Source organism: Camelus bactrianus, chromosome 28, assembly GCF_048773025.1.
Source record: "Camelus bactrianus isolate YW-2024 breed Bactrian camel chromosome 28, ASM4877302v1, whole genome shotgun sequence".
Classification (NCBI taxonomy): Eukaryota; Metazoa; Chordata; class Mammalia; order Artiodactyla; family Camelidae; genus Camelus; species Camelus bactrianus.
This window is the reverse complement of record NC_133566.1, coordinates 15,839,083-15,853,980: the sequence shown is the minus strand read 5'-3', so window position 1 is coordinate 15,853,980 and position 14,898 is coordinate 15,839,083. Positions and strand designations below refer to the sequence as shown.

Genomic DNA, 14,898 nt, shown 5'->3' with positions numbered 1-14,898 from the left:
CACACCCAGATCCCTGAAACCCAGCCCAGTGACCTTTTGGTTGCTTCCCCTGGGAGATGCCTTTTCCAGGGACAGGAAGCTACCACACTTTAAGTACTCCCTCTCAGTTACAAGTTTCATTCATACTTGTTATCCTCACAACACACCAGCAAAGAAAATCATCTCCCACTTGACAGGTGAAGAAAGTGAGGCTCACAGAAGTCAGGTCAGATGGCCAAGGTTAGAATGCTCCTGGGTGGCAGAGGGGGCCCCACTCAAGTGAACGCTACTCCAGGGTCACCAGACCCAATGTCCTGACCCTCTGGCTGACCAAAGCGTGGGCAGGGAGGCAGTTTGTGGAGGTGCCCATCATCATGATTCTGAGCACAACAGGGTCAAGCTCCCTCCTATCCCTCTCCCCACCAGTCACAAAGCAGGAACCACAGCAAAGTAACAGTATGGCTTGTCCTCCCCATGCCCCCACCACAAGCACCTGCTGGGCAGGGGGCAGGTCAACCCCTCCCTTCACTCAGGAGCCAGAGCCTCCAGGAAGTCCATCCAAGCCAAGCGTTGTGAGGGCAGAGCCTGGTTGTGACTTCAGGGCTGGGAGTGTAGGACATGCTCAGCAAAACAGAGTCCACAGGCCCGAGTGTCCCGGCCCTGCTGAGTCCACTGTAAGCCTAGGGTGTGTCTGTGGAGGGCAGGAAGGCATGTCCCCACACTCCTGCATCCTGACCAGCCCCCGCATGCTCACTCCCACTGACTGCAACAAATGGGACATACTCATTACAAAATCATTCATAAGAGACACACTTTATTTTGATATCTCAGAAACTGACAGGATATAAGCACAATGACAATGACAAATGCTCATGTGTTGAATCACCTTCAGATGCACAACCTCACTGGGACCTCACAGCCGCCTGCAAGGTAGGCAGGGCAGGTAACTGCTGATCCTCTTTACAGAAGACTTGTAGAAGTGACCCAGCTTTCAGGCTGGGGGCAAGCCAGCCTACCAGACTGCTCACACAGTCAGCCCACCACAACAGAAGGACCCACGCAACCCACTCAGAGGGAACCCCTAGAGCATAGAGCTTGGGTGACAAGAGGGGAGGGCACTGCTGGGACACAGAAGGTCACATCTCCAAGGTCAAGAAACGTAACCAACCTACCACATACAGAAAAATACAAATAGCAACTTAGACAAAATGAAGCGGCAGAGGAACGTGTTCCAGATGAAGGAACAAGATAAAGTCCCAAAGAAGAGTTAAGTGAAGTGGAGACAGGAAATCTACCCAAGAAAGAGTTCAGAGTAGTGATCATAAAGATGATTAAAGAACTTGGGAGAAGAATAGATGCACAGAGTGAGAAGTTAGAAGTTTTAACAGTGGGTTAGAAAATACAAAGAACAACCAAACAGAGATGAAGAATACAATAACTGAAATGAAAAACACACTAGAAGGAATCAACAGCAGACCAAATGCTACAGAGGAACAGATCAGTGAGCTGGAAGACAGAGCAGCGGGAATCACTGCCGCTGAACAGAAAAAAAAAAAAAAAAGAATGAAAAGAAATGAGGACCGTTTAAGAGCCCTCTGGGACAACATCAAACACACTAATATTCGCATTATAGAGGTCCCAGAAGGAGAAGAGAGAGAGAAAGGGGCTGAAAACACATTTGAAAGCATAATAGCTGAAAACTTTCCTAACCTGGGAAAGGAAACAGTCACCCAAGTTCAGGAAGCACAGAGCATCCCATACAGGATTAACCCAAAGAGGAACACATCAAGACACTGTAATTAAAATGTCAAAAATTAAAGATAAAGAGAGAATCTTAAAAGCAGCAAGGGAAAAGCAACTAGTTATGCACAAGAGAACTCCCGTAAGATTATCAGCTGTCTTTTTGGCAGAAACTCCGCAGGCCAGAAGGGAGTGGCAAGGTATATATTTAAAGTGATGATAGTTAAAAACCTTCAACCAAGAATACTCTACCCAGCAAGGCTCTCGACCAGATTTGATGGAGAAATCAAAAGCTTTACAGACAAGAAAAAGCCAGGAATTCAGCCACCAAACCAATCTTACAACAAACTAAAACAAAAACAAAAAAAACTTCACTAGGCGAAAGCGAAAAGGCCCCAACTAGAAACAAGGAAATTACAAAATGAAAAGCTCACCAATAAAGGCGAGCATACAATGAAGGCAGGAAATCATCCACATACAAAGCTAGCAGGGAGGTTAAAAGACAAAAAGTAGTAAAATCATCTATATTCATAATAAGCAGTTATGAATTAGATGCAAAATATGATGTCAAAAACAGTCATACATAGAACACAGACTTGTGGTTGCCGGGGGGGAGGAGGGTGGGAAAGGATAAACTGGGAGTTCGAGATTTGCAGATACTGACTGGTATGTATAAAATAGATAAACAACTTTATACTGTATAGCACAGGGAAATATATTCAATATCTTGTAGTCACTTATGTTGAAAAAGAATATGAAAATGAATATATGTATATCCATGTATGACACTGTGTTGTATACCAGAAACTGACACAACATTGTAAACTGACTATACCTCAATTAAAAAAAAAGATCACAGATCACCAAAACAAATATAATTATAATGAAAAAGTTTGAAATATTGAATTACCAAAATGTGACGCAGAGATATGAAGTGAGCAAATGCTGTTGGAAAAATGGTTCTGATAGACTTGCTTGAGACAGGGCGCCTCAAACCTTCAATTTGTAAAAAAATGCAATGTCTGTGAAATGCAATACAGTTAAACACAATAAAAAAAAGTCATATATATATGTGTGTGTGTGTATATACACATACACACACACACATACATATAAAATATAAAAATCTAATGGTAACCACAAACCAAAAATCTATAACAGATATACACCCAAAAAAGAAAAAGACATCCAAACATAACACTAAAGATCATTATCAAATCACAAGAGAAGAAGGGAAGAAAAGAGATCTATAAAAACGAACCCAAAACAGTTTAAAAAGTGGCAATAAGAACACATATCAATAATTATCTTAAATGTAAACGGACTAAATCTCCAGCCAAAAGACACAAAGTGTCTGAATGGATACAAAAACAAGACCCATATATAGCTACCTATAAGAGACTCACTTCAGATTTAGAGACACAGACCTTAACAATACATGCACCCCAATGCTCATAGTAGCATTATTTACAATTGCCAAGATACGGTAGCAACCTAATTGTCCATCAACAGATGAATGGATAAAGATGCGGTGCGTGCGTATGTATACACACAAATAAATTAAATTCTTTAGCCATAAAACCAGGGGTCAGCTTGCTGCCGCCCCCTCTCTACACAAAGGCCCTTCTCAGTGACACCCATGGGTTCTTGGGACTCCTGGGACTTAGTCATACCAGGGGTGGCTAGGTCCACGGTGGCTGAACCAGGTGGCCAGCCGAAAGCTTTGCCAGGCACAAATGAACCGAGAACTAAGCAGAGGGGCCAGAAGCCTGGTGGCCCAATGCTGAGCCACTTTCTCTAGCCAGGCACCCACCAGGGAGACAGTCCAGTGTGGGCAGAAAGGGGCGCCTCCTTGCTCCACTGGCCCCAACCTGCCGAGGAGGGGAAGAGTCACTGTGGCTCTGCCTCCCTCTCCCCACCTGGCCCTTGCTGACCAGCCTTTCTCTTTCCCAGAAAGAGGGCGGAGCTGCACCCACTCCCTCGGCCTGGGCCCGGCTCAGAGCTAGGTCCAATCTGCCACCGAAACCAAGAGGCCATCGCCAGTGCCCAGAGCAGGACGGCCCCGAGCCAGGGCCACTGCCTCGATCTCCCAGCGACACATGGGGCATTTGGCCGTGTCTCCGAAGACCCGCCAGGCACAGGAGCTGCAGAAGTGTTTGTGGCCGCAGGGGACAAAGCAGGTGTTGGCAGCCCGGTGGAAGCAGATGACACACTCCTCTCCTGCTGTGGCTGGGAAGGGGGACAACATTGGTCAGGGTCACTTGGGGGAAAGGGGTGGGCAGCTCACTCATGATATAACTACAGCATACAAGGCTATGCGGTTGGATTTTGAAGAATGTTACTTTGTTAGAAAATGCTTACAACATAATCAAGTGAAAAAAATTGGGAAGAAAATTATAAGGTACATACGTATATATAATAAAATTCTGATTTAGAAAAGACGGAAAACAAAGCACAAAAAATGCCCCATACATATACATGACTACAAAATACTGGGAGGAAATCCACCTAAGAGGTTATGGGAGATTTTGGGTTTTTTTTTTAACTTCCTTCTTTACCCCTTAATATTTCTTTTATTTCTATTTGGCAAAGCTTTTACTATGAACATGGATTGCTTTTTTAAAGTAGGGACAAAATAACACCTGTTCGTGAACATGCCCTCCACGAACCTGTTAAGTTAGCCAATGTTCTAGAAGGCAGAGCTGTTAAGTTGCTTTTAGGTTTCCAGTGGCAGAGTCTAATCTTTTTGGCCTAAAGCCTGTGGGAGACTTGATGGGACTTGAATAGACAACTGAGCTCCCAGGGCTGGGGCCTCGCCCAGCTGCCCTGGTGCTGGAGTCCTGGGGAGTCCCTGGTGCCGGGGAAGCCACTCACCTCCAGGCTCAGGCAGGATCTCACCACCAAGGACATGTGGCATGGTTGTGGGGAAGGTGCTGGCTGTAGGATCTAAGGCAGAGAGGGAAAGTCAGGGCCTGGGGAAAGCAAAGCCAGGGTGCTCCCATTCCACCCCTCACTTCCCTACACCGCAACCCCTGCCCCTAAAGCAAAGTGTCCGTCTCCTTTCTTTTCTGGGTTGCAGTCTGGAGCTCCCAGCTGGTTGTACAGCCCTGTCCTGACCACCCCTTCCCCAGTTTAACTCAGCAGAGGATTTGTGGAGCTGCAGAGTCCTCTTCCTAACCCACCATTCCTTCAGACAGCTCCTCTTTGCCCTGTTGCCGCTGCCTGAGTGGAGACCATCAGTGTGGCTCATGGTCCCAAACCAGGATGTGCATTAAAATCCCTCAGGAGGTGGGCAAAACAGGTGCTCGGGCCCCACTCCAGACCTGCCAAGTCAGGTGCTCCGGGGCTGAGGCCTCACAGCTGTGACAAGGAATTTTAAAAACAAAGGCGCTGGGGGGAATGGAATGCTCGCACAGGCCCACAGAGCACCACGTCAGGAATGCCAACATTTCCTTTTACGAGTGTTCCTGTATCTCGAAGCTCCCCTGAAACCCACTCTCCTTTCAGGTGGTCCTTGTTTCCCCACCCAGTACCTGAACATCTCACCTTTGCTTCTCACCCCTAGGCTGCCTCCTTGCTCACCTCTGACCCTCACACTTGTGTTCCTGTTGTTGCCACGTTGCCACCTTTGTCTCCAGCAAACTCCTACTTAGACTGCAAAGCCCAGTTCCCCAATTTCTTCTTTTGTGAACGCGATCAGCCCTCCAACAGATGTTTGGGGTGCTGAACACGCCTACTTATCATTCTTTAGAGACAAGGCTGCCCTCGACTGGGTCTTGTCCCCAGTGCCCATCTTCACACCTGACACCTGGCAGGATCTGAAGGAAAAACTGACCAAATATGAGCTAAAGAATGGCTCGCCCTGCAGCTCCCAATGAGGGTGAAGTACCACCGGAGTCTCCACCGACCCCCCCACCTCCCGGGGCGGTGCTTGGGTCCCCGCCCGTGGCCTCACCCAGCAGCTCAATGGCCTTGGTGGTCCCGTACACATCCATCACAGCCCAGAGCGGGGCGCCCATGGGCACGTCCTTGCGCAGCAGCAGCCGGGGACCCGCGTTGACCTGGGCGAAGAGCCGGCCGCGGCGGGTCACCCAGAAGCGCACCACGTCCCCCGTGCGCGCGCAGCCGTCGGGCAGCACAGCCGCCCACGTCGGGCTTTGCCACTCCAGGTCCGGGCACACGAAGGGCGGCAGGCTGCGCGCGGGCACGCGCGCGGGGTCCAGGCGCGTGAAGCCCAGGCGGAGGCCCCCACACCAGCCGCGCTCGTGACACAGCACGCGCAGCGCCACGCGCTCGCCCGGCCGCACGGGCCGCTGGCTGAACACGATGCCGTCGTGGAACGTGGCGCGCCTAAGCGCGGTGCTGCGCTCCGCGTCCAGACGCACTTGCGCGCCCAGGGCCTCGGCGTGGAAACGCAGTGTCTCTCCCGGCGCCTCGGCGTCTGCGGAGCGGGTGGGGCAGGGGCATCAGTGCTGGCGGGGCGGACCCGAGGGGTGCCCGGGGCTGCCTCCACCCCCCGGCACCCTGGGGCCGCCTCAGCCCTTCCCCAGCCCCGGGGGAGCAATATCACAAACCCCCGCCCCCCACGGCTACTGTCCCCCTTCTTCCCCCAGGGGACCTCCAGAGACCGTCTTAGAACCAGTAAAGAACACACTTCGCGTGTCCAGGAACAGAGTTCCCTCCATGAATCTCCCCAAGCCTCAGTTCCCTTCCTGTAGGGATGTTGTAAAAATTAAATGCCCTTGAAAGGAGGTGGGCCGACATGCTGTCTGTGGTCGGCTCCGGAGGTTGGGTTTCAATGGTGGTTCTGTGTCTTCCTCTGTACCTGCGTGACTTTATGATTTTCCCACAAAGAACCTGTGACACTTGTGAAGGCTATGTTCCCCAGTGAGGGTGACTTCCTTGTCCTGGGAGGGAAGGGGGACCTGGCAACACCCAACCCGGTGAGGGGCGGCAGGCTGGACTTGGGGTCCCAGGTCAGCCCCTCAGAATCGTGGGTGGAGCCCAGCCAAGGCCTAGGGTAGGCTTTGAAATCAGGGAACTTCCTGAACTGACTCCATTTGGCAGCCAGGAGGGAAAGTTCCTTGCTGGGCAGCCCCTCCTCTCAGCCCCAGAGGCCTGAGGAAGCTGCCAGAGCTTCCTGCCCCAGAATTGCCCTATGCCAGCTCCCCTGGCCTTATCTTTCTCCCCCTCCCCTCCTCCCTCCTCCTCCTCCTCCCTTCTTCTCTCCTCCTCTGTCCTCCTCCCCCCTCCCTCCTGGCCTTGCTCTTTCTGGGTTGGAGGAGGGAGGCTGAAAATAAAGAGGTGAATTCAATCAAAACTTGAGCCATAACACAATGTTGTAAATCGACTATATTTCAATAAAAATTGAAATAAAAATTAAAAACTTGAGCCAGACTCCAGCCCAGAGGAGCAAGGCCCCTGCCCTCTGGATCTTCCTGGAATGCCCTGGTCTTTCCCTCCCTTCCAGAGGGTCTTCCCACTACCCCTTGTTTCTCCAGGCTGTGCAAGCAAGAGGGAGGTCCAGAGTAGACACAGATGGTGACCAGGAGCCAGAGTTGAGGGTCCTGCCATCAGATGGACCTGTCCTTGCACCCACTGGGGTTGCTGGGATTCTAGCCCCGGTTTGGCGGCTGACCTAGGCAGGTCACTGCCCCTCTGGGTTTGGGCTCCTTACCAATGGGAACGATAAGCCTGCCAGGCCAGGCCCGAAGTCTCCGGGCACTTGCCAGGGGATCCTGAATGGGAGGGGTTAAGTGCCCACCACAGCCCACCCTGGAGGGTGGAGGCCACCCCACCTCACTTGGCTGGGTCGCAGCCCATCCCTGAGGTGGGGGAACAGGAGACCCATCAGGCTCTGCTCCTTGGTCCTAGATGGTACCCAGCAAAGATGAGCTCATTTTGGCCAAGAACTGGCTCCTCTCTTTGGAAAGGGGTGAGTGGATGGAGTTTCCACTCCATCCCCTGCACAGCTGCCCTGGACAGAGGCTAAATCAGGCAGGACCGGCTCTAGAGGCAGTGGGAGGTGGAGTGGGGGACGGGGAAGGAGAGGAGGCAGAGAACTGGCTGACTGGAAGGGAGAGCAGGAGGAGGCAGAGCACCCAGGAATGGCCTGGGTGGATGCATGAATCCCTCAGCAGCGCAGGGAGGCCCTGGGGACCTCAGGATAAACAGGCTTAGTCATGGCCAGGAATTTGACAGTCTGCAAAGCTCACCCTTTCCCTGCATCAGGAGCTTCCCAGTGGCCCGTGGGAGCTAAACCCTCATGTCACCAGTTAGAGGGGGGAGACTGCGCAGGACACCAGGGGCCAGGGGACTGTGCTCCCTTCTCCCAGCTGCACGCCCAGGCCCCATTCACTACCTCAGCAGCCCCCAGCAGCGGCCTGAGGGCCTGGGCATGGCCCTCACAAGGCGCACAGGGCTCCCTGGGCGTCAGCCTCTCCACACGTGCTCTCCTGTATGGCTGTGTTGGTTGTTCACCTGCACAAGGCTGAATTGAGTGGCACTGACACCCACCCTCGTCCTGTCAGCCAGGCAGAGAGCCCGCAGGACGGCATCGGCCCACGGGGCCCCTCCCCTGCTTTTCTTGGGGCTCTGCACAGCCCCTCCCAGTTTGGAGCTGACTCTTGGTGGCATCTCCTCCCATGGGGCTGCAGGGCTCCTCCCATTCTTTGACCTGGGCTACCGGCCCACCCTGTTCCGGGGGTGGGGAGTGGCAGAGGCGGGCCCAGGCCAAGTGTGGCTCTCCAAGTAGGCCTCTCCCCAGCCGGCTGGGCAGGGGATTCAGAGCGTCCGGGTGCTGGAGCACCTTATGCCCATGGTGACCGTTCTTATTATCAGCCCCATTCTCAGGCAGGACCCTGGGTTCCAGATGTGGAGGTGTCGGTGGAGGACCCTCCCTGATTACTCCACCTGCGTCCCTTGTGCCCCTACTCTGCACTAGCCTTAACCACAAGGACCCCCCGGGCTGCCGGGAGTTTAGGGAACACAGTCATGGCCTTTGGGATGTTCCACCCTCCGGACAGGTGGATTCTAATCAGAGAATCTTTGCAGCAAGGCCTTTGTGCAAATTGAAGAGGCCGAGGGTCAGCCTCTGGCTCAGCGGGGACCTCCCTGAGTCCTGATTATGATCATCACCACCCCTCCAGCCCTCAAGCCTCTCCTGGCGCTGGGCACCTGCCGAGTGCCTCACAGCCTCCCCACCACCCCTCAGCAAAGCACTCCAAGGGAACTGAGCCTGGGGAGGTGGTTGTGCAGCCAGAAGTGAGGGAGCCAGGGCCCAGCTCCTCGCCCGCATACCGGCGCTGCCTCTGTCTTGGCACCAACATTGCCCGGGATCCAAACCCAGTTGCTGCAGCAGCGGCAGTGGCAGTGGTGGCCAGGCCCAAGTGGTGCCTGTTGCTGGCACTTGAGCCTTCGGCCACTAGGGGCCAAGGGCCAAGGCTCCCTTTGTCTGGGAGGGAGAAAGGTCCAGGGATGCGTGGTCCAGATCGCTAGTGGTAAAAGATCGGGTTTTCCATCTCTCACTCCCGCACACTAAGGGAACACAGTGGCCTCAGGGGAGGCTCACAGAGGAGTATGGGGCCTGGTGACCTTCTGGCAGCTCTGTAACTGGCAGGGTGGGTGGCACTGGCCCCCAGCCTATGGATGAGGAAACTGAGGCCCCAGGGAGAATTGACTTGTCCAAGGTCCCACAGCTCAATCTGGCAGAGCTGGGAACCCATGTCTTCCACCAGGCCCCCTAAACTCTACCCTGTTTCCCACTCTATCCAGTCATCTCTCTGCACAGCAGGATCTGAAGGCAAATGGGTCATGCAGGTCACCACATCACTGCAGGGATTCTGGACCCGGGTCACCTGGCCTCTAGTGGATTCTTGCAAGGCCAGGAAGTGCACTGCTGTGGTGCCTCACAACAGCTCGCTATCAAAGGCGGCCCAGCCTGAATCACAGACTTCTTCTGAGCAGGATTTACACTGACATACCTCTACCTCCCGCCACCCGAGCAGTAGCACATAGCATCCCTCTGCTTCTTGCTTTCTTGGTCCAGGGAACGAGCTCAGGGCTCCCACTTACCAGCTTGGGAGCAGATCTGGGCCCCCATCAGCCTGGGGTTCTCGGGCACAGGTCCCTGGGTCTGGAGGAGGCCAGTAGACAGGTTTCCAAAGATTCAGCAAGTCCCCTAGTCACGGGCCAGGATCACATCACAGTGCTGATGATTAATTCAAGGTTGCAGTCACGGGTTACAATATCCAGGGAATTTCCTGATGACTCCTTCTGGTTTGCAACAGAACTGCTGCAGCTGGTTGGCCTGGGGGAAGTGGGGAGATGGCCTGGGCAAGATTTGGGGTAGACTTCTCTCTCACCCTGACCAGTTGCTCTCAAGCCAGCTGCGCATTCTAATTGCCTAAGTCACATTAATAATTACCTGTGCGCAGGCCTGCCCCCAGACACCTTGTTTCCAGTGGCCTGGGGTGGAGCCCAGCATCAGTAGTTTTAAAAAGCACCCCAGATGATTGTAATGTACAGCCAGGGTACAAATTCACTGCTACAGACCCCAGGATACAGGAGGCGCTTAATCAATGTGGCTGAATCGAATTGAATTAAATTAGCTGCGTCCCAGAACCTGTGAAGTTGCCCCAGGCCTGGGTCTCTGGCAGAGAGGAGAAAGGCCAAGCAGACAGAATGGGAGAAGTGTTCATTGCTCCCCAGCCTTGCTGGAGCTGGAATTCCATGTACCAGAACCCCCCACAAAACGCAACAGTCCCTCAGGAGGCCATGCCCGAGGCCTAGCTCCCAGTGTGTTCGCTGGGGCAAAGAGGTCGGAGGTCTGCCATTTCCCTTAGAGAGACTGAGGCTGGCGGGGGGAACGTGGCTTGTTCTAACCTAGTACCTCTCACGTTGCAATGTGCACACGAATCTCCCAGGGATCTTGTTAAGATGCAGATTGATCCAAAGTCTGGGGCCCTGTCTGGGATTCTGCTTTTCTAACAAGGTGGTTCTGTGGCCCTCACTTTAGGTAACAAGCCCTAGTTTAGCTGGACAGTTAGTGGGTACCTGGCCTTGACCTCAAGGCTAAGCCCTTCTCAGGACTCTGGATCAAGGCCATGAGCCGTGGCTACTCTGAACTCAGTGGAAGGGGTGCATATGCCCTGTACATGTCCCCGGAGGAGCTGGGGACAGTGGTGCTATTGACTGGGCTGGGAAGTTTGGTTGTGGGAGAAAGGATGGAGGGACTGGAGCCCCAGGTCCTGCCTCCTGGGTTAGCTTGCCCATCCTTACCCTCCCTGGGCCCTGGTGTCCCCATGTGTAAAACGGGAAGCCAGGATGAGCTGGTCTGTGGATCCCTTCCAGCCCCGACATGCCGTGACTTTGGTCCTGGTGACAGAGAAGTGATAGTGGCTTGGTCCCAGTTGACTCTGGAAGATGCTGTGTGACCCCAGACCTTCTCTTCCACACCAAGCCCCCTGCCAGGCTCTCTCAGTTTGTTCTCTAGCAGTTGTCTTCCAAAGGTCAAAGGCAAACTGGTGGAAGTCAACAGCAGTCACAGTGAGTTCACGGATGATGGTCCAGCTGGTCCAGCCTGAGGGACCGGGGCTTGGGCCTCCCCTCTCCAGGCAGCGCAGGAGCCAGAGAGCCCGCCTTCTCCCCCTCTTCCAGCCCGACTCCCTCCGCATGGCCGGCTGCCTGTTTCGAGTGGGCTGGAGCCAAGAGCACCTTGCTGATAAAACCACATTCCTATAAAAGAAATAGTTATGGAATCTTATCATGGAAGTCAGGCCTTGAGCCTCAGCCCATCTGAAATCTGGAAAATTACTGGACGAGCTGTGGACACCAATGTATGACTGAAGCATTATGCTGTACATCAGAAATTGATCCATTGTAAACTGACTAAACGTCAATGAAATACATATTAAAAAAAAAAAAAAAGATGTGGACACCAGGCTGCCTAGTGCCGGCAGGCTGATGTAAGGTGGTCTCGTCTTCAGGACCTCAGCAGGGTGGGCATTCTGAGAACTGAATCCTGCCCCCAGCCTGACCTCCAGGGGATGGAGATGCCCAGGCCGCTCCCCATCACACACTCACACGTTTATTTATTTAACAAACACTGCTCTCCTATCTCCAGTACTGTATTACCTTGCTAATCCTCATGGTAACTTCCCGAAAAGGTTCTATTCACTGTAATCCTCATTTTACAAATGCGGACACTGAGGCACGAAGAGGCAAAGTGACTTGTTCACAATCACCAGGCAGTAAGTGACAGACCAGGGCTTGGCCCAGGTAGTCTGGCTTGGGAGCGGGTGCTGGAACCAGTGCGCGGGGCCGCCTCCAGCATCCTCACTCAGGGGACTGCACTCCGGAGTATTTAGCTGCTACTAATGTCTTCCCCATTCAACTGACACGAGCAGGGGCTTTATGGATAGTTGCTGACTGGTTGCCTGAGTGTGAGGCAGAGTTAACCCCACAATGGAGACTGCACCCCTCTCTCCCCTCCGGGCCAGGCGCCTGGCCGCAAGGCTGTTGTAAATGTTTGTTCCAGGAAGGCAGGGACTGGTCCTCTGAGAGGAGGGCAGCCTCTGGACGGTGGTTGAGGCGGCCCCTGCTGGTTATAGTCGGTACTGCAGGAGGCGCTGAGGCCCCCTGAGCCCTCAGAGCTAGGAAGCGCGCGCCCCCAGGGCGGGGGCGGGGGGGGGGCGGTCAGAGGAGCTGAGGCTTTTCAGACCCACATCCCTCCTCCCCCTACCCTAAAGCTCCTCACAGTTCCTGCCTTCCTCCCCAGGGTCCCCTCACTGGCAGTCAACCCTCAGTTTGCCCAGAGCCCCATCTTTAAAAGGGCTAGCCCACAATTTCATCTCCTAAGATGCCTCAAGTGCTCTGGATGGCTGGATGGCTGTTTCAGTCCCCATCGCACAGCCGAGAAAGCGGAGGGCTTGCCTAGGGGTTCAAGCCAGCCTGCAGCCAAGCAGAAGTGGGAAGTCAGTGGGAACCCAGCCCAATCTCGGACCCAGCTAGGCAGCCCAGCCCTTGGCGTCTCCTGCCATCGGGGCCCTAGAATCCCTTTGCCTGCTCTCAACTTTTCCCTGCCGTGCTGAAACCTCCGAGGGCAGGGGGCTGCCAGGCCTGGAGACCAGCCCCTAGAAAAGCAACAGCAGGTGATCAGCAAGGATTTGTCTATGCCAAACAATACAGTATGGCAGTTTCTTTAAAAGTTGTCCATCAACCTACCTAACAACCCAGCGATCCCACTCCGGGTGAATATCCAACTCTGATTCTGAGTGAGGGAATGAATGGTGGAGCATCCAACCCTTAGAAAAAGCGGCCCTGGAAGCCAGAGTGCTTGCTAGCACTGCCCCCTGGTGGAGAGAGGTGGAACTGACCGTGGATCTGATCCCCTGGAAGGAAATGGTTGGGATCACAAAGGCTCTGCTTTCTGCCCACTCGTCGGCCCTCTAACAACTCTAGGGGTCCAGCCAGTCCTCTGGGTCGATACTGAACCCCTACGCAGGAGTCCAGAGGTCAGGAGAAGGAGGCTGGGGTGTGCCAGCAAAGGTGGGGTGTGCTGGCCCCTAGTTAGGTCTATGCGGTTACTTCCACCCTGTTTGCCCTGACCAGATCTTCCAGAGCCCAGATTCTGCTACAGCTTCCACTGCACTGGGCCCCCTGGCTCCTGTCCTGCCACCACTAGAGCACCCTCCACGGTGAGTGTGGAGCCTTCCAGAGAGGGAATCCAGGGGAGGGAGGCACCACTGAGGGGCCAGAGTAGCTGGTCAGAGGAGAGGGGCAGGGGAAGGGAGAGGCATGTCCTCTCCTCTTTTGGTTCCCTGGGTACCTTCCCCCTGTGCTCCATTCATCATACACACATCTGTCAGGGTGTCTGTCCTGGGAAGACTGTGGCACCTGCCCTGGGGATGTCATTTGTGTGTGTCTGTGAGTGTGTTCAACAGATCTTTTATTGAGTACCTACTATGTGCCAAGCACTGTCCTAATTTCCAGGGAACTGGAGATTGAAGAAAACTTTTGACCCATAGTCAATTCAAATATGCCCTAGTATATAGGTAAATGTTACAAGAGGGCCAGACTGAGGGCTGGCAAAATCATGGGTGCAGTAGGGAGCGGTTATGCCCAGAGAATGGATGAAAAATAGAGGGAGCAAGAGAGATTAAAATTGATGGGGGGAGGGTATAGTTCAGTGGTAGAGCACATATTTAGCATGCACAAGGTGCTGGATTCAACCCCCAGTACTGACACCTTAAAAGTAAATAGATAAACCTAATTACCTCATCCACACAAAAAAAATTTTTTTTAAAGACAAACAGTTGGGTGGGTATAGCTCAATGATAGAGCATATGCTTAGCATGCCAGAATCCTCTGTTCAATCCCTGGTACCTCCATTAAAAATATAATAAAATAAAATAGATCCCTGAAGGATCATTTCAACAGCAAGAAGGGAAAGAAAAGCACTCCAAGAAGAAGGATCCATATATGCAAAGGCATAGAAATATAAATTTTCACTGTGCTGTTTGGTTGTATCAGTTAAGGTTGCCTGCATATAACAGAATGTTCAAAAGAATTGTGGCTTAAATAAGAGTTGTTAATTTCTTCTTTACATAAAATAAGTTGAAAGCAAGAAGTCCAGGGTGACGATGACAGCTCTATGGCCATAAGGAACCCAGGTTCTACTTTTCTGCTCTACCATTCCATCACTGGCCTCCATACTCACGGTCATGTTACAAAAGGGCTGCTGGAGCTCCAGCCAGCACATCAGCATTCCAGGCAGCAGGAAGGAGAAAGACCCAAAAAGGCATTCTGCTCAGCTAAGTCAACTCTCTATTAAGCTGACTTACTGGAGGGCTCATGTAACACTTTCATTGACATCATATTGGCCAGAATTTTGTCATGTGGCCACAACGAGCTGCAAGGGAAGCTGAGAGATAGTCTTTATTAGGGAACAGCTGAAAATGTGGATTCTATTATTCAGGAAGAAGGAAAAAATTGATGTTGGATGGGCAGTGTCCAGCCTAGTGGCAGCGTGGAGCAGTGGTCCTCCAGTGTGTGGGAAGAGGTGACAGTAAGGAAGTGGATCACAAGGGCCATGCTAAGGAGGGTTTGGACTTTATTCCATAGAAAACAGGGACTTGCTGAAGGGTTCTGAGCAGGAGCGTTGGGTCAAGGGACCTGGAG

The 14,898-nt window shown here is 52.9% G+C and overlaps 1 protein-coding gene across 1 annotated transcript; it reads right to left on the bottom strand.

Moving 5' to 3' along the window:
* Window positions 1-3,593: 3,593 nt before the first annotated feature.
* NEURL3 (neuralized E3 ubiquitin protein ligase 3) lies at window positions 3,594-9,965 on the bottom strand. The gene is made up of 4 exons (XM_010959145.3): window positions 9,793-9,965; window positions 5,675-6,160; window positions 4,594-4,665; window positions 3,594-3,948 (listed from the first exon to the last, which is right to left on the bottom strand). Exons 1-4 carry the CDS (start codon window positions 9,818-9,820, stop codon window positions 3,722-3,724), a joined length of 813 nt encoding a protein of 270 aa, XP_010957447.2. The 5' UTR covers window positions 9,821-9,965; the 3' UTR covers window positions 3,594-3,721.
* Between the last annotated feature and the right edge of the window lie 4,933 nt (window positions 9,966-14,898).